This window comes from Polypterus senegalus, chromosome 4 (assembly GCF_016835505.1).
Source record: "Polypterus senegalus isolate Bchr_013 chromosome 4, ASM1683550v1, whole genome shotgun sequence".
Taxonomy (NCBI): domain Eukaryota; kingdom Metazoa; phylum Chordata; class Cladistia; order Polypteriformes; family Polypteridae; genus Polypterus; species Polypterus senegalus.
In genome coordinates, this window is record NC_053157.1 from 160,609,251 (window position 1) to 160,629,046 (window position 19,796).

The 19,796-nt window shown below is 36.3% G+C and overlaps 1 protein-coding gene across 1 annotated transcript in view; it reads right to left on the reverse strand.

The window, feature by feature from the left end:
• Positions 1 to 594: 594 nt before the first annotated feature.
• adgra3 (adhesion G protein-coupled receptor A3) overlaps positions 595 to 19,796 on the reverse strand; it is a 109,804-nt gene continuing 90,602 nt past the window's right edge. The window contains exons 18-20 of the mRNA XM_039751580.1: positions 14,548 to 14,693; positions 7,808 to 7,903; positions 595 to 2,530 (exon numbers count right to left, since the gene is read on the reverse strand). Coding sequence (XP_039607514.1) covers positions 1,261 to 2,530; positions 7,808 to 7,903; positions 14,548 to 14,693 — 1,512 coding nt within the window. The 3' untranslated portion in view covers positions 595 to 1,260. The remainder of the gene's footprint in view (positions 2,531 to 7,807; positions 7,904 to 14,547; positions 14,694 to 19,796) is intronic.

Consider the following 19,796-nt stretch of genomic DNA (forward strand, 5'->3'; position numbering starts at 1 on the left):
GACACCAGACCCCGATTTTCTTTCTGTCTATTTATATTACACTTTAAGCAACCATAACATTAGGGAAGCAGCTATAAAATAAAAACAAAAATACATATAGGTTCATAGTCAACAAAATTTATATTCAGTATATACAAAGGTAGAGAAGAAAAAATGTAACTTAAAATACTTACATATTAAATATAGAAACAATGGTGGATATCTGTGTGCTCTGAGCAAATGATGCTCTTGACATCGAACGTCAACAAGAGGCACAAGGGCCAGTCAAATAGCATAGCAGAGTGTTTAATTCTTGATCATATTTGCTTTGTGACAATGAATTCCGTTGTTTTTATAAGCTAACTTGTTTAAAACACATGAAAAATTAGGCTTTCATTGTTGATGCACTTTGACACCAACCAGGTAACCGCGTGTATTCTGACACTCAAGGCAGCTATCTAGGTTTTAGACCCCCTCTTTCTTTCTTTTATTCAATACCATTGTTTTTTGCCAGAAACCCTTCAGCTTCCAGTGCCTGGGAAAAAAAGAATTATTAAAACAAACAAACAAGTATAGGAATATTTTGAGTTAAAAAAACCTAGAAGTATGCTGTGCAACAATCTGCTACTATACCTCCATTCAATAAAAATTTCAAACAAGAGAAAGTGATACATTGAAAAGAAAAAACACCTTTGTGTATATTAAGGGGAATCAAAATGCATTTGAATTTTTTTTAAAGGAGGGAAACATGATCATAGCAAGTAAAATGTCTCATATATCAAAACAGTGTTTACAATAATGTAGCTAAATGTGACTCAGTCTTAAATCAACAGAGTCCAAGGGAGGACCTGTGTGGGTTACTGAACATTTATATGTATATATTTTTTTGAAACAGGCTTTATCATGTTAATCTATGTTTGGCAATGTTTTAACATGTTAGGCATAGTTTTCTCTGTTTAGTAGAAATTAGTATTACTATACCAATTTGTGTTATGTCTTCTTTCTTTTATTGAGAATTTACAGAACCCAAAATGGCTGGGCCACATATTGCTTTTTTGGCCAAAACAACTTGTGCACTTTACATCTAAAATTACATATTTAAGAACTGTATATTAAAACAATTAAATGATACAAAAATAGACAATTTACAGAGATGTACAAAACACGTCTTCATATAATTGCACAGAGTGGTAAAACTAAAGCTTCTTTTTTATTTTTTCATCATGAAAAAAGTGAGAATGACTTACAAATTTAGAAAAAGAGATGAAAACAAAAACATTACTACACAGTAGTTTCATGTTTCCATAAGCCGGTTTTTATGTTACCATTTTCTGTATTTATTAATGGCGCCTCCTGGCCACTTTCTTTCAGAGGTCCATTCTGGCTCGCCAGATTTAAGCCATATGACTTTGATTGACTGTCAAGCTCAACCATGCTTGACTGTTTTAAGCTGTCCTTACTGTTGGTAGATGTCCCTCCTCCACCTCCACCCTTGTCAATGCATTTGTTGTACTTTGGCAAAGTGGTACTGGCATCACTGCTGTCCTGATGGCACTGGTTGTAATGCCGCTCTCTGTATGCCAGGTACGCAGCCCTGCGACTCCTTGTGTGGCTATCATAGGTGCTGTGTCGACTTTTTGCCAAGCCATTCTGCACGCTGCCTTCCACACTAGTAGGGACATCATATGCATACTCCCTTAACACGGTGAGTCTGCTGGCCCTGTGAGCTCTAGTCCTGTTTTTATGATGTCTACTTGGGTGTCCATTCGGTCTGAATTGCACCTCTAAAGGGGCCACATGCATTTTAATGTCATTGTCTATGGAGTGTTCCGTTAGACTGTTGTCCAGCTGAGTTGCTGTGTTAGTGGCAGTTGGGTTTGTTTTGCACTGGGCTGCTTCAGCCTGCAGGTTAGTTAGCTTGCAGCCATGGGAGGAGTTTTTAATAGAGGACACACTTTTATTGGTACATGACGACTCTGCACTGCTGTTTGTACATTTGGGAGCATCTCTGTTACTTGCACTTGAATCTCCTGGCTGCACATTTACCTGTACAGAGTAGCTGCTCCTTCCTGGGCAACAAGCAGATGTCCAGTAACGGCGCACATCATCCCGGTTAACACAGTGATGAAGTACTAAAAAGCCACCTAAGCCTAAAGCCACAACTCCAAAAAGGCAGCTAAAAATAAGATCCAATGGGTAATCCATGGATACGGACAATGCTCCAAAAGTCCACAGGCTGACGAACATTAGCAAAGTCATGCTGGCACCAAAAAGTTGTGCATGAAATGTATGCTCATTTTCTAGTGCAGAGGCTGACACAACAGAGTAATTTCCATGAGACACTGATATGGAATCATTTAGGTTAGTTTCCCCGTTTTCATTAGCTGCCAGGCGTTGCTGCTCTTCAGCCATCTCTTTCAGCTCATATTTTTTCTCAGGATGCCGTTTTAGCTGGATGAAGATGCTAAGAAAATACATACAGTTTACAAAGATGATGAAGCCTGCTGGTCCATAAAACGCTCCAAGGCTGGGTTCTCGTGCCATCCAGCAACTGGAAGAGAATACATAATATATATAACATGTGCTGAAAGGCAAGGAAAACCAGGAAAAGAGACTCTCTCTTTAAGCTTTCACTAGTTAGTAAATTTAGGGATTAAAGAATGCTCCTGTTACAGGAGGCCATAAGACAAAATACTTTCCTTATTGACATCAGTGTGTTTATACTTTGAATCTCAATACTGTTTGAAATCCATCAATATGTAAGTTTTTATTCTTATAAAACAAAAGACTTCAAAATTATAATAGAGGGAAATTTGAATAAGCTACAGAATTACCTAGCTTCAATATCATAATAATATAAGACGATGGTGCAGTTTTAAAACAAGTACAATTGCTACCAGAGCCCTATATCATTTTTAGGCAAGGAGCAGCTTCTTTTTTTGCAAAGGGTGGCGCAGAGCTAGTGCTGCTAGCTGACAATTAAAGAGCCCTGGTTATGCATCCTGAAAGACATTGTCTTCTTACGGGTGTAGTGGTGGTTCTGTAGCTAAGAATCTGCATTAGTATCTGGAAGGTTCAAATCTCGTTACTGACGGGAGGGATCAGACTTCATTGGTCCCTTGAGCAAGCCCCTTAACCTGAAAAATTGCTTCACGGGTGCTGTACAATGGCCGACCTTGTGCCTAGACCCCCCTAAAGGTCATGCGAAAAGACAATTTCAACTCATGGATTAACAATGTATATCAAATCAATCAAAAAAGAAAAAACATCCACATCTACTTGATACATTTCTGTTAAATCTTCCTTTGGAATGCCATGGTGGTACAACACTTACTTCACATACTTCATGGCTCCCTAGTCACAGTTTGGGTAGAGTACAGAGGCAAATGGAGATTTCTTAGGTTTAACAAGTCATTCATTCCAAACACATGCTATTTATGTTGGTTGGGCACTATATATTTGCAGTGTGAATGAGTGTAGGCATTTGGAAGAATGTGCCCTCTGATCGACTAGTACCCCATTCAAAGTTACTTCTGGCTTTGAGCATAAAAAGAAAAATTGCCTTCAGCCAAAAGGTGCTCTGCATTGGGACAAGCAGATTAAAAAAAATAATAAGTGAATTGTCTCTGTCAACAGCAGTGAACGGTGAACTCCATGCTGTTTGCTTTGCCTAGAATTCGGAGAAATCATGGAAGTGTTTGCGAAAATTGTAAAACTCAGCGAAATGCATTGAAGTCAACGGGGAAGGACTAACTGAACTAGATTATAATGGCACAATCATCTTTAAAGTGTCCATGAGGGCTAGGGACATGTCTGCCAACTAACCTGGACTGATTACTGTGGCCAAAAAGGTGACCTGAGCTGTGTGGGAGTAGTGCAGTATCCTTGAGATCAAAGAAAAAAGAACGTCAGAGATGCGCAATCACAAAACAAAGCAGAAATGCTGAAATCACAGTCAAGTCAGAAAAAATACATAGGTCTTTTAAAGGCAGAAAATTCAAAGTGCCATGTCATGATTGAAGCTGCTGGCTCATTCTATTTGATAAAGTCATGCTAAAGGCTCACTAAACTGTCTGTGCTGATGCTTTGCACTATTTCTTTAAACATAAAGAAAGAAAGACTTGAAAGTAGTAATAAATCTTTCATTATTATTATTTCATAGGGTCTGCTTGAGGTGGGGAGGGGAGTGGGCAACTCGGGCCCCTTCTTCTGGTAATCTGTAATCAGATTACAAACTGCCTGAAAGTGGGGCGCAAATTGCCTCAAAAGCTTGCACATTATAATCTGTTTACTTAGTCAAAAAGGGTGTAATTTTTCTTGACTTCTCATTTCATTTAAATGTACAAACTGCAAATTATTCTAAATAGTTCAAAGCACTGAGAAAGAAAAAAGAGCATTATTCACATTTTATTAAATGACATCACAGACTCAACCCATCACTAACGCTAGTAATTACTGTGTTATCATGAAAATACTTAGTAGTCTTCCCATTTACAGTTTAGAATTTAATTTGTCATGCTAAGTGTTTTATAAAGGTTTAAATTACTATTTTTTGTCTTCACATTTATTGGGTTTGTATGCAAGACACAGAGTAAAATTATTAGCATAAGTGTGACAAGTGATATCATGAAGTTGTGTTAATGAGAGTGAATGTATTCAACATGCCAGGATAAACAGCAAAGACACGGTTTCCCTTCCATAACACTATTATTTATTCATATATATTTAAACAATCTTTAAATGTGGATCAAAATTTTTCACAATTTAAATAACACTGTCTTCAAGTTTATCATATTCATTTTAGGATGTCTAAAACTAACTAGTATTCCTATTTAAAATATTACATATTAAATGCAAGTTACTCTCATTAAATATAAATGCAAAATCAAATCTGCTAATTTTTAAATACTGCAGTGCAGTTACTTATTTTGAATTTGTGTTAACCACTTATGTTTCCTCCCAAAATTCTCTGTTTGAGTGAGTATGGGTGTATATGTTAGTAGGGGTGTGTGATATGTATCATCTATGATTATATCTTAATTCTTTATTTAACAACATACAGTATAAGCTGAAATTATAGAGTATGTCACTCACTTTCCAAAAAAACAATCAAAAACACACCTTGAGAGTCCATGCAATTACTGTCTCAAGTAACCCAATAGGATAGACTACTGCATGTGCACAAAGTGAGTACATAGGCGTGCATGGTCAGTGCACTAATTGGTTTGAACTGATTATTTTTATTTCTGTAAGAAGCATATGCCTATTGGGCACGTTTTATTTTGTAAGCTGTTTTGGTTGGGGGTCCTCAATTCCAAAGCATCTTATTTATTTCATTATTTAAAACACTTTCATAGATCCCCTTGTCCTTACCCTGCTCCATCACACCCCGACTCATGTATAAAGTATGTACAATAATGATAAAGCAATGATGAAGCATAATGGAGATGCTGTGCGTGCCCGCAAAAACCACCACAGGAATTCAGAGAAGCACAATGCCACTACTTGATGATACCTGATGTGGGCTGTGATATAAATCCACTTGAATGGTGGAAAACAGAAAGTACATTTCGACAAATTGGGGAAATTTGCAAAAAATGTACCTGTGCATCCCTGCCTAAAGCAGCCCCTCTGAGAGGGCTTTCAGCACTGGAGGAAATGTTGTAACATATAACCGTGCTACCAGTTGCTGTGAACAGACTGGTGTTTCTGTCCACTATTTGAAGTTTCCTCAGTAGAATTTTAGAATTGTTTTATTTTTTCTGATATCTTTGTGCAATATTGGACAGAGCTTGTTTACAATTGCTATAGTTTTTTTGTTCAGATATGGACAGAATTTTGGACTTTTACACTATAGTAGAGTAAGTTAGTTTTTTTTACACTATAGTATAATAAGACTTTTGTTCTTGCTTGTATGCTGCACAACTGGATTCATATCTTGTTTACATTAAGGGTAAGTTTGTCTATTTCTAGTTTATAGACTGCTGCAATGATATTCTAAGATGTCCAGAACTCATGGTCTTACGATTAAATGATATGACTGCAAAATTCAACACCAAACTCTGTCCCATGAAACTCTGGTGCGAGGTACACTCATCATTTGAAAAAATACAGTATAATAAAATATATAAAACTACAGTATCAAAAATGAATAATTGCAATCTAATACTCTGATTCAGTTAGGTAGGCCATTCCTTTCAATCCTCAAATCCTAGGTATGTCTGTCATTACCCTGGTGCCCATTGACGTCTCCTAGAAGGAATACATATCAACAGACCAAATATCCATTAAGGCCAAAAATGTGTAACACATCCAAACAGTCAAATGTTTCCATTTTGCTGGTTACACTGAGGCAAAATTCTCAATCAATTGAACAACCTGTAAATGTACTGCATCCAGCCAAGGACTTGTGTTTACCCACACTCAACTAGATACTCTCGTATGAGTTCTCTCCTGATGAGGAGAGAGACCACTATTACACATATATTTAGACTGTGCATTAAGTAACACAAGAGTAATTAAAATGTTCATATTTTTTTTTGACAGCTTAAAATTATTACCTATTAGCTACTACAAAATAATTACTGAATACTCAGAATTGGGCTGTCAAATTAGCTAAAAAAATAAGGTTCAACCATCAAAATTAAAAATGAATAAATATTTTAATATATTCAAAATTAAGTTAACAATTCTGGGTTTTATATTTACATTTGTATGTGCTCTTTCTATACTTCATTATCTTGGTGGTGGCTACAGCCAGAACAATAACCATAAAAAAATGGAAGATATAAAATCAGTCATGAAAAGGAGCTTTAACCCTTATGAGCCTCACATGCTGACAACGTGCTTCACTTTTTTTTCCTCTCTTGATGCATCTGCAAACCTGAAGCACTTCTGACAATGTTGCTAGGTTCCTCTTTGTAGCACTCGGCAGGTGTCCTATACTAAAAACATATTGTTTCATATCTTGCTGCTGTATGAACATGGACTGTTGTTGTAGGGGAATGTAAAGCAGGGTTGAGATATCTGAAAGAGCAATATTGTCCCATCAAGTTAGGGCATGCACAAGCAGTCTAGTTTGTTTATTCACATTTAGAGATGCAATAATTGTCATTAAGGTGGTTTGAATATTTCTAATTATACCTCATTGTTTTAGGCATCATGCATCATACCAGCAACCATGTAAGATGGAAAGAAATTGTGGGATACAGTGTGTTGGCTGACATGGATGAGGCTCTTTAAAGTGGGGATTTTCAACCATTGTAGAAAAGGAAAATGAAAATTGTAACAGTTAATTATTTTAGTGAAAAGGTCTCGGCATTAAAGAACAGTTAGGAATTTAAGGTTTAAAAGTGAATCCAAACAGGATCAGATGCAAGATGTTACATTTAGGGCAGAAGAGAAGCATTTTGAAAAAATGTTATACTTGCAAGTTAAGGCACAGAACATTGGGATCGGAAAAAAAAGCCCATAACTATGTTGTGAAGTGGTCTAGCTGCAAGTTTCACTAATGAAGATAACAAGCTAACCATTCAAAATTATAGAAAAGGTGGGTATGGAGGTAAAGTGTAAAAAGTGATCTGTAAAATACTATAGCTTTGCACAGCGTATCTGGAGTAACTCAATGCAAAACTTTTACAATGCAACATCAACTTCTGCCTTCGGATACAAACTTTTAAAAATTGTAATTATATTAGAATAGTGATATTTGATCTGACAACCCTAAATCAGAATTACATGTTTGGAAAACCAGTTTCAGAATCAAGGTCAAAATTATTGTATTTTCTGAAAATGACATTCAACACAATTCAAAACTGCCAATACTTACTATGGTGCATTTGCTCGACTGCCATAGTTTTTTATATTTGCAGCTGCTGTTATACCGCAGACAATAACAGGGATGCCTCCACCAATTAGATAAAATCTATAAAAAAAAGCAAGTAAATACAACTTATTGTAATCTCCTCAAAAACCTGTATACAGTATCTTGTAATATCCCATAATTACATTAACCACTTATGATTATATGGTATCACATTCTTATCTGTGGTTTTGCAACATAAGTTTCAACATCACAAATTGAAATATTAACGCTAGAATGTTGCAATCCAGTTTAAAACAATGGCGTAACTACTTGAATGTACAGTACATCAATTTTATACTTTAACATTATACTTTCAAGAAGTATGGAATACACTAAAGAATAATACAAAAGAAAAAGAACACTTGCAAGATAGAAAAACTATTACACACCCTAAAACCAAGCTCTCTAATCAATAAATTGTAACTTTGTGTAATGAATCTTATGGTAAGGACAGTGCATCCGGAAAGTATTCACAGCGCATCACTTTTTCCACATTTTGTTATGTTACAGCCTTATTCCAAAATGGATTAAATTCATTTTTTTCCTCAGAATTCTAAACACAACACCCCATAATGACAACGGGAAAAAAGTTTACTTGAGATTTTTGCAAATTTATTAAAAATAAAAAAACTGAGAAATCACATGTACATAAGTATTCACAGCCTTTGCCATGAAGCTCAAAATTGAGCTCAGGTGCATCCTGTTTCCCCTGATCATCCTTGAGATGTTTCTGCAGCTTAATTGGAGTCCACCTGTGGTAAATTCAGTGGATTGGACAGGATTTGGAAAGGCACACACCTGTCTATATAAGGTCCCACAGTTGACAGTTCATGTCAGAACACAAACCAAGCATGCAGTCAAAGGAATTGTCTGTAGACCTCCGAGACAGGACTGTCTTGTGGCACAAATCTGGGGAAGGTTACAGAAAAATTTCAGCTGCTTTGAAGGACCCAATGAGCACAGTGGCCTCCACCATCCGTAAGTGGAAGCTCGAAACCACCAGGACTCTTCCTAGAGCTGGCCGGCCATCTAAACTTAACGATCAGGGGAGAAGGGCCTTAGTCAGGGAGGTGACCAGAACCCGATGGTCACTCTGTCAGAGCTCCAGAGGTCCTCTGTGGAGAGAGGAGAACTTTCCAGAAGGACAACCATCTCTGCAGCAATCCACCAATCAGGCCTGTATGGTAGAGTGGCCAAACGGAAACCACTCCTTAGTAAAAGGCACATGGCAGCCCACCTGGAGTTTGCCAAAAGGCACCTGAAGGACTTTCAGACCATGATAAACAAAATTCTCTGGTTTGATGAGACAAAGATTGAACTCTTTGGTGTGAATGCTAGGCGTCACGTTTGGAGGAAACCAGATACCGCTCATCACCAGGCCAATACCATCCCTACAGTGAAGCATGGTGGTGGTAGCATCATGCTGTGGGGATGTTTTTCAGCGGCAGGAACTGGGAGACTAGTCGGGATAAAGGGAAAGATGACTGCAGCAATGTACAGAGACATCCTGGATGAAAACCTGCTCCAGAGCGCTCTTTACCTCAGACTGGGGCGACGGTTCAACTTTCAGCAGGACAACGACCCTGAGCACACAGCCAAGATATCAAAGGAGTGGCTTCAGGACAACTCTGTGAATGTCCTTGAGTGGCCCAGCCAGAGCCCAGACTTGAATCCAATTGAACATCTCTGGAGAGATCTTAAAATGGCTGTGTGCCGACACTTCTCATCCAACCTGATGGAGCTTGAGAGGTGCTTCAAAGAGGAATGGGTGAAACTGGCCAAGGATAGGTGTGCCAAGCTTGTGGCATCATATTCAAAAAGACTTGAGGCTGTAATTGCTGCCAAAGGTGCATCGACAAAGTATTGAGCAAAGGCTGTGAATACTTATGTACATGTGATTTCTCAGTTTTTTATATTTTTAATAATTTTGTTATTAAATGGGCAATTTGCCTAAATCATAAATTTTAAAGCAGATAATCAAATAAAATTTTGCCAAATTTTGCTTAAAAAATATTTTAATTTAAGAGAGTACCCCTTGTGAAAATTGAATTTTTCAGGGGCCCTTGACCTGCTGCACCACATGGATGTAATGATCAACTGGGGCTGGAAACTCCTTCTTTATTAAACTGTGATTATATATTACAAAAAAGTTGGCCACGTGAATCTGTGAAAATTTAAACTATTAAGTTTAATCACAAAAAGTTACGTTTTCATAAGATGTTTATTGAAATTAATTTTAAGGTGCAGATGACTTAGGACTAAAGGAGTAGATAAGTATTCTAAATGTAGGATGATTTTGTATGAAAAATTACAGGTAGATGAGGATGAAGACAATGATTAAACACAAAGAAGCTTTATTTCATGTGTAAGGAAATAGGCACAGAATGAACTATAAAACTAATGGATAATTGAGAAAATATTAACAGCAAAAACACAAATTTCAAAAGACAGCTGAAGACGTATACTGCTTAAAATGGAAAATTAGACAATTTAATAGTAAGAGAATGATATAAATGTGGTAAAAATGAGGTCAAATGTGTTAGAAACAACACTGGATACAATAAAATGAAAGGGAAATGGCAAGTATACAATATTGAAGTTACTAATTAGAAAAAAGTTATTTTGTAATTAATATGATTTGTGTACTTTTTACCGCTTTGAATTATAAAGATTAAAGACAAAGCAGAAAGGTTTACAAAAATCTTTGTAATTATGCTTTTCAATTGAAGAAACCACCTCTCCTCATTCATCCACTGGACAAGAAATTTGTCTTTAGTTCAAAAGCTTGTGTTCTGATGTGAGTACATTTGCTCTGTGTGCACTGCTTTGGAAGTACTTATTTAACAACATTTTAGCAGTGTGTGCATACGATTGACATGCTGATTATGTGCCATGAGTAACACGAGATTTATTCCAAAGAGGCTTTTATATTGTTTGCTGTGGTCTAACATTTCCACAGATGATCATTCTATTAGTAAGCTTTTTATCTCCACTCTCCAAAAACACACAAGATTAAAAATTTGTCTTGGCTATCATTGCAAACTACATGTGGTAAGTAACATATTAAAAAAATGGCATTTTTGGTAGATGAAAATAATCTGCATTTCAAAACATTAAAAGGATAATAGTGAATATTAACACTCTTAAAAACAAACTTAGAGACAAAGGCCTGTTGAAAAATCAATCTCACAATAGTTGATTAATTTTATATGCCGAATGGTAAATTTTAAAACCTTACCTCTTAGAGCACAGACAAATATAACATTAACATGCTAGGGTTTTATTTGAAACCAGGCATAGAATTAGAGTACTGCATTTAACAAAGTTATCAGCAAAAATTAAAAACACACAAAGTCAGAGTAACACTAGTAAAATGATTAAGGTCAGACATTTATCCTACTGTGTGCAGAGAAACTAGTGTTTCAAACAGACTTTTACTATTTACATTTTGGAAAATAGACAGTCTTAAAATAATATAGTATAATACCAACAGGAGATTGTATCAACCCTCGCAGAAAGAGTCCAGCTAGTTTAATTTGGATTACATTAATTAAGGAAAGTAATACAGACTTCATGAAATTTGTACAACTAAATATGCAGAATGCACTTCCCATCCTCTCTATGTATTATCATAAATTTTATGAACAAAAGTGCCATCTGCTGTTCTCTTTTGGTGTGTATTTACATTTTGTACTAAAGTGATTCATATATCCATTATCTTTTTTTTATACTAAGGAGATTTTCTTTTGCCTTGGAAATTGTGTGCCTCATTAGTGTAACAGTCCTCTCTAGTTCAAATATATATGCATTTTGGGAGTCTAACTGCTCCAGTCATTGGGTTGTTGTACCTAATCAAAGCACAGAATGCAAAGCATAAATATAGTTCCTGATTATCTCATGAGCAAAATCCAAAAGCTATGATTTTTGCTATTCAAACTACTTTCACACAGTTACCTGACACATGTATTAAGCCAAGACTGAATAAAAATGAGAGAGAGGGAGACAGAAAGGGGGGTGCAGGGGAAATGGGGGTTGGGAGCAGGCACAGAAGTTACAAAATAATTTATATAAAATGCAGTGAACTTTTACAATGTTCAGCTTTGGTTCCAGCCTTGCACCCAGTTAGTTCTGTCTGGATAGGCTCCAGGCTCTAAGACCATTAAATGGATTAATTTGCACAAGTAAGAGGAGAATGGATATATTTACATTAAATGCTGTAACAGAGGTATCTGGTTGTTCTAGTGACTGCATATTTATCAGCTTCATGTCCTTTTCACATTTTAAAGCAATTAATGTGTAGTTTTAGAAAAGTTATCAGTTAAGATATGTTCACTGGGAGCAATACCTTGGAGTTAATGAATCCTCGGAGAATGATACTTGTTCAAAATGAAGTCGGCATAATACATGCTGTAGCACACTTGCAAGTTCAAGTACCTGTCCACTAGAGCACTGTGATTACCAAGCTATTATATAAGAGTGCGTAGTTATTTTAGGCAGACTGTGGTTATTTTAATATTTATAAATTAATAAATATAATTTCCCCAGCGTGCCACAAAAGCATAACAAAATATCTTTAAAAAGTAGATCATAAAGTGGGTAGATGCTGGAGAAAATAAAAGTCATGTAGCAGAGTGACTGTGGCAAAAAGGCAAGCCAGCACAGAGTGTAAAAACATTGCCATGGACAGAGAGCACTTACATGAAAGGACTTAGGAGCTGCTTCTCTTTTGCAAACATTGGCTAGCCTAAGTGTATGGCCATTAGCCTCCTTAAGGACCCTAGCCTGGATTGACTCAGAGTTTGGTAGACAGAGGAAGATGGTGTATCCCGTGACCCAAAGTGAGGTTCAATGCTGAATCAGCAAATTGAACGTGCAGGAAATGAATGAGGTACATGAGAACACATGAAGGATCTGCATGGAAGGGGCCATGGAAGATCAGGGCAGTGGAACTAGAATTAGAGGGTGGCTGAGGAAAGAAACGGCAGTATTGGCCAAGAAATAAACAAATGCCACCATTGTTGTTAAATATGCATCCACATTACTACATCTATGAAGTTTGTTATAATGATCTAAACACCTAGTATGCAACTTTGTTAACTGAGGTATTACTGTATTGACTTTCTCCCAGTGTTTGGCTTTTATTTTCCAGATTTCAGGCATGTAGAAACCCTTGTTACTATTACCTGCTACTGTATATTTGTTTGTTAGTAAGAGGTAGTAAATTAATAGAAACAGATGTGGTTCAGGACTCTAAGTTTGTACTTTCATGATCATTCAGCACTCTTTACTGTGGTCAAAATAAAATGAAGGGAATATCACAAGTGGTATCTCAAATGTGGCAAACGACATGTCCATCTGTTTTGCCTATATTTTGAATGTCAATAATGTACATACATACTGTACATACACTTATTTTAAAGCAAAAAATCCTTCCTTCATTATAATACACAAGTATAGTGTGAGTAATGTCTGTGATATGCTTTGCAAGCCTATGAAGGACAGATCTATCAGATGTTGGTTCATGTATTTGGTCAGTGTCAGATTTTCAGATTTTTTTTCTGATTTTTACAAGTATGTTTTATAATTTGTTCAAGCAGCTGGTCTGTTTCTTCGTTCCCAGCTTGAAACTACTCCCGGATTAGCTCATATGAGCAGAGAGCTGAGGAGACTTCGTGTCAGCAAAGCAGCGGGTCCAGTTTTAGTATCGCCACGACTGCTGAAGGCCTGTTCGCAGGAGCTGGGGAGTCCTCTACAGCGCATCTTCAACCTGAGCCTGAAACAGGGGAGAATCCTGAGGCTTTGGAAAACATCTTGCATCACCCTAGTCCCAAAGGTATCATGTCCTAGTGAGCTGAATGACTTCCGGCCTGTTGCTCTGACGTCACATGTGATGAAGGCGATGAAGCGGCTGCTGCTTAACCACCTGAGGCCACAGGTCCGCCACGCCCTCGACCCTCTGCAGTTCACATACCAGAAGAAGGTGGGAGCGGAGGATGCCATCATCTATATGCTACATAGATCCCTCTCCCACTTGGACAGAGGCAGTGGTGCTGTAAGAATTATGTTTTTGGACTTCTCTAGATGGTTGTGGCGAGTGCCCTCTTCTACGCGGTGTTGTGCTGGGGAGGCAGCATAAAGAAGGACGTCTCACACCTGGACATACTTGTTAGGAAGGCAGGCTCTATTGTAAGAATGAAGCTGGACAGTTTAACATCTGTAGCAGAGTGACGGGCACTAAGCAAACTCCTGTCAGTCATGGAGAATTCACTGCATCCACTGAACAGTGTCATCTCCAGGCAGAGAAGTAGCTTCAGTGACAGACTGCTGTCACTGTCCTGCTCCACTGACAGACTGAGGAGATCGTTCCTACACCATACTATGCAACTCTTCAGTTGCAACCGGGGGAGTAAATGCTAACATTATTCAAAGTTATTGTCTGCTTTTACATGCATTTTTATTACTCTTTAATTTAATATTGTTTTTTGTATCTGTATACTGCTGCTGGATTATGTGAATTTCCCTTGGGATTAATAAAGTACCTATCTATCTATCTAAAGATGTAAAATGAAATGAAGGCTCAATTTAATAAAGTAAAACTAACACTATGGAAAAGTCATATTACTATTATATTGAATTCCAAATCTACAAGTAAACATTAAATACTTTACTTCACTGTCAAGTAGAAAGACCTTAGATATCCATACCTAAGCATTGGTCGAGGAGGAGGTGGTGGCTCATCCAAGTCTTCGCAGTGTTTAGCTTTTCTGGTCACCTGCTTATAGATATTTCTTGCAGTGACACCAACCCAAAGGATAGTAGCAAGTGTGGAGTAGTGCAGTATGATACCCACCTATATATCAATGGTAAATATTGGAAAACAAAGAAGAGAGTTTTCAATAAAGTCAGTTAGTATTTTTTTACTATTTGAAACTATTGAAGCTGATATTGGTATCTTTAGCTCATTTCATCTTGCATAATTTTGAATACTTTGTTATTCCTAAACAGCAGTGTTACTTTAAATTTTAACTTACCATGGAAAATATTTTTTTGCGTTTGTGTTCATTTATACCTTCAAAATATCTCATTTTTTTAATAGATCTGGAATATTATGATATTGAAGCCATAAGACAGAATAATACAGGTCAGGTGAAAAAATGCAGCATAATCTATACTAATAAAAGGCAAAGGACTGACTGACTGACTGACTGACTGACTGACTGACTCACTCACTCACTACTACTCACTCACTCACTCACTCACTCACTAATTCTCCAACTTCCCGTGTGGGTGGAAGGCTGAAATTTGGCAGGTTGATTCCTTACAGCTTCCTTACAAAAGTTGGACAGGTTTTATATCGAAATTCTACGCGTAATGGTCATAACTGGAAGCAGTTTTTCTCCATTTACTGTAATGGAGATGAGCTTCAACGCCGTGGGAGGAGTTTCGTGTGACATCATCACGCCTCCCACGTAATCACGCAGTACATAGAAAACCAGGAAGACCTCAAAAAAGCGCTCAAGAAAACATGCATTATATAATTGAGAAGGCAGCGAAACAATAAGAAGCGAGTTCTGCTACTTCGGAAACAAAGCACGATGTAAACCTACACTTTAAATTAAGTTCATAGACAGGCTGCGCTGGCGTTTGTAATTTAGTGCCTGCCCATATAAGGCCATCCGTCAGCGGCAATCCAATAGCAAACTGCCACGGGTAAATATTCACGGGTGAAGGACTGTGCTTATGGAGAGGAAGATGAGATGGTCAGGGTGGTGTTTGACACAAACTCAGCGAAACTGCCAGAGAAAGTTTTAAGTGCCAGGACTAAGGTAACATTAAATAAAGCTATGGACATAGCACGAGATGGCACCAGCACAGCTGGGAACCTTCGATGCAAGTACACCGAGTGGCTCACGTGAACTGATGCAGTGCACAGATAAAAGCAACAGTTCCAAAGAGCTGAACAAAACCGAATTACACAATTGAAAAGGCAGCAAAAAATATGAAGCGTCTGATAAGCATATTCATAAATGCAGCTACTGTGGAAACAAAGCACACGGTGGAAAAAGTCAATGTCCGCTAAAGGAAGACAGCGTAAAAAAAACCCGTGCATGCAGTTTGTCACATCACAGATAAAAAGGAAGACGAGCTGTTTATTGATGCAGTAAGGAACTAATCGATGAATGAAACCTCTTATCTTTACAACGATTGACAAACACGGAATGTAACTTGAACACATCGTACAAATCGAGCCTGATTGAAAGAAATAATGATAATCAAATCCTTGATGACAGCAACATTCAATAACACTCACAAAACAATTACTGTATATTGACAATCATGTTACGTTATTTTTAAAATGTTCCCTTTTCTTTTTCATAACTTCTACTTCTCCACTGCGATACACGGGTATATATATAAATGTATATCTATAGCCCGATCTACAATATATACTTTAGCATAGACAAGCGGTGGCGCAATTGTAGAGTCTTAAGCCTCTAACGCCGACATTGAGGTTCGATTCGAGAGGGATGTACTGACTATGTGCGCTACCCGATTCATTTTACCTTCGCATCTCCTTGGTTTGGGACGTATGAAAAAATATTAGGTTAACACAGAATCATGTTACGTTATTTTTAAAATTTTCCCTTTCTTAGCACAAGCACAGCTGAGAAGCTTGATGCATGTACTCCATAACGCGTTAAAAATAACGCATTTAATCACACTTTCAATTCCAAGCAAACGGGAACTTTTGTCAATGCATGATTTCCTGGTACATCCATTACACTGATGCACACATCACAGCTACAAAAATGTTAGAGTCGGAATAAAGCGCGCTCCTACGACTGATCATTTCGACTACCCGAGCGAAGCCTTGATAAAAGCATGGTTTTGTGCACACTGAAAAGCAAGCAAAATTAGATGCATTACAGAAAGCGGACTTTGTGGCTCTTACTGGGGATCATTGGACTTCCGTGACCGTTAGTAATTCTAAATACATCTAATTACAAAATGTTCAATGATCACACTGTTTTAGCCTAATGTACAAAATAATTTTGGCTAATGTTACTCAGAGTTTAAAGAGTAAGCTGGTCAAATTACCTTTTATGTTTCTGACTTATTTTTTTAAGAAGAAAAACTGCACTTTATGGTGAAATTTTGGTTATTATTATTTAAAGACAATACTATTCTGAAAATGTACTTAAAGTACTTAAACTACCACTTTATTTTTAAGTCTGCCCAATTTTAACCAGGGATGATATTTTTGTTTCTGTTTTGAATTCAAATGCAGTTTAAAAGCTTTTTTCAGAAATTAAAACAGCTTCAGTTTACAATATTCATGTCCATGTCTATTATTTGATTCTGTCGCCCACTAAAACCGTTTTAAATAAAAAAAAACATTTGCGATTTGGGGCAAATTTACGTGTCGATTACATACGATTAATCAAGATTAATTCTTACACAGCCTCTAATTAATTGGATTAATTTTTTTAATCGAGTCCCACCCCTAATATGTATATGTATATATATGTATGTGTGTATATGTATATATATATAACTGTATATATATATATATGTGTATAGATGTGTATATATATATATATATATATATGTTTATATGTGTGTGTGTGTATATATATATGTATATATATATATATATATATGTGTGTGTATATATATATATATATATATATATATATATATATATATATATATATATATGCCAGCAACACTCATGACAATTACAAAACAATTACATTGTCAATCATCTTACGTTATTTTTAAAATGTTTGCTTTTCTTTTTCATAACTTCTTTAACACACTACTTCTCCGCTGCGAAGCGCGGGTATTCTGCTAGTAATACTATAAAAATATACATTTACAAATTAAAATCAGAAAATAATTTAACCTTATTTCCTTCACAGTGCACACCATCACAAAGAACTTTGCAAAGCAAAAAAGAACATAAGTGAAAGTAAAATATTTAAATAAATTTGACAATTTTAAGATTAGTTCAGAATTCTACCACTGTTCCAAATTTAACTTTGTACACTTTCTGAGCACCTGTTGAAAATGACACAGTGGTACCAGAACTATATTCTCTCTCATAATGTCACCAAAACCATGCAACTGGTCATAAATATCAGGAAGCTGCCTACATTCTTCAAGCTGTATCAAGTGTGATTATGCGGAGAGGGTCAACTACTTTAGGCACAAGTTTTTCGACTGTGTTCAAAATGGCTCACCAATGTTTTTATTTCCCCAAATGTCAGAGGAAAGCTCAGATGTCTCCATCTATACTCATTTATGCACAGTGGAATCCCACTCTCAAAGGCTGTTTAAAATCCTGTAATAGCACCACTTAAGCTATGAACTGCACAGCATTAGGGATTCATTGCTTACTTCATTTGAGGATGTCTCATACCATACCATTTGATTCACAGAAAGCTTTTACTCACTGGCCACAATGCTATTGAACTTTGTACTATCAACTGTGAGCGCATTACTGATGTGTGTTTAATTTTAATAATATTGCATCATAATATATTTTATGTACTGTCTACACACCTGTTGTCTTGTATTAATGCCAGTAGTCAGTGAGGGATAGTCAAGTAATCTCTTTTACTGTGTTGTACATGACAAAAAACTTGAACATAAACTTAACTACCTAATGATTTTACTTCTTTATGATTTTGTTTTATTTGATGATTTGAATATAACCCAGGTCTGTAGCAAATTCAACCTCCAAAATGCAACATGTAATAAATGTAATAAAATGCTTTATTACATGCTTTGGGTACAGAACATAGGTACATAATATTTAGGTGGTACTGTTTACAACAATATTTTTGGAAAGAACAGTTTTTCAATATAAAGCAGCAAGTACATTTAACCTGTGGCCAAATCTAATGTTAAGTCGCTGGCTTCATAGTACAGGTTTGTCGATGCACAGCTTACATTAACTGTAAAAAAAATTTAAATAAAAACTATATATGCATGCTGTATATAAACACACACACACACAGCGTACTCATAAATGAATTAATCATTTCAAAAACGCTACAGCTCAGTAATAAACACCACAGCAACAAAATTTGCCCACTGAGCAAATTTATTTTTTTTTAGCAAGAATTAAAAAGAATGCTGTCAATTATGTCAGATTTGGGTTCTACTGGGAGAACATGGAGTACAAATTAACTCATGATTTTGCTTGGCTCTTTATATAAATCCACAATAGGGTATAAGATTATTTTTAATTTTTTAATATAAAGTTTAAAATATGCTCTAGGCACTATGTTTTATATATTAGTGAATTGCATATCCATTTTTCACTGTCAGCAAGCAGATACACACTTAAATAAAAAACAGTCAGTGAACACAGGTCTGCTCCACTGTAGCTTATTTAAACCATTATTTTCAAGCAGAAGTTAAAAAAAAAATGAATGGAAAAGGTCTTCAAAAATATGACAATGTAAATTATAATGTAAATAACAAAGACAATGTAAATTCATGACTGAATTATAGGCTTTTTGTACCCCAGACAGAATGATTATAATATGAAACTTGATGATCTTCCAAAGCTATTATAAGTTTCTCTAATTTCAAGTTAGGTTGAAGTTAGATATGTAGACTAAGCTTACTTTAGATTCTTTTAAGACTTCTGGAATACAGGGTTAATGATGCCAAGAAACATACTTAACAAAATCTCAATCAGCCTTTGCTAATTTAACCAGCCCAGATGTTGAGCAATTAAATGTAATCTGACACATAGTTCAGCACTGCCCTTGTCACATTAGCTAATGCACCTAAAAGATGAAAATTGCCTCTTGGCAAAAGAATATTGCAATCTAAATGCTAAAATTAAATCTGCAGAGACACAAATATACAGTACAATCCCATATGGAGAGCTGTAGTAATCTGCAGTCTTCCAAGTAAAAGGTTGCCATTAGCCTCT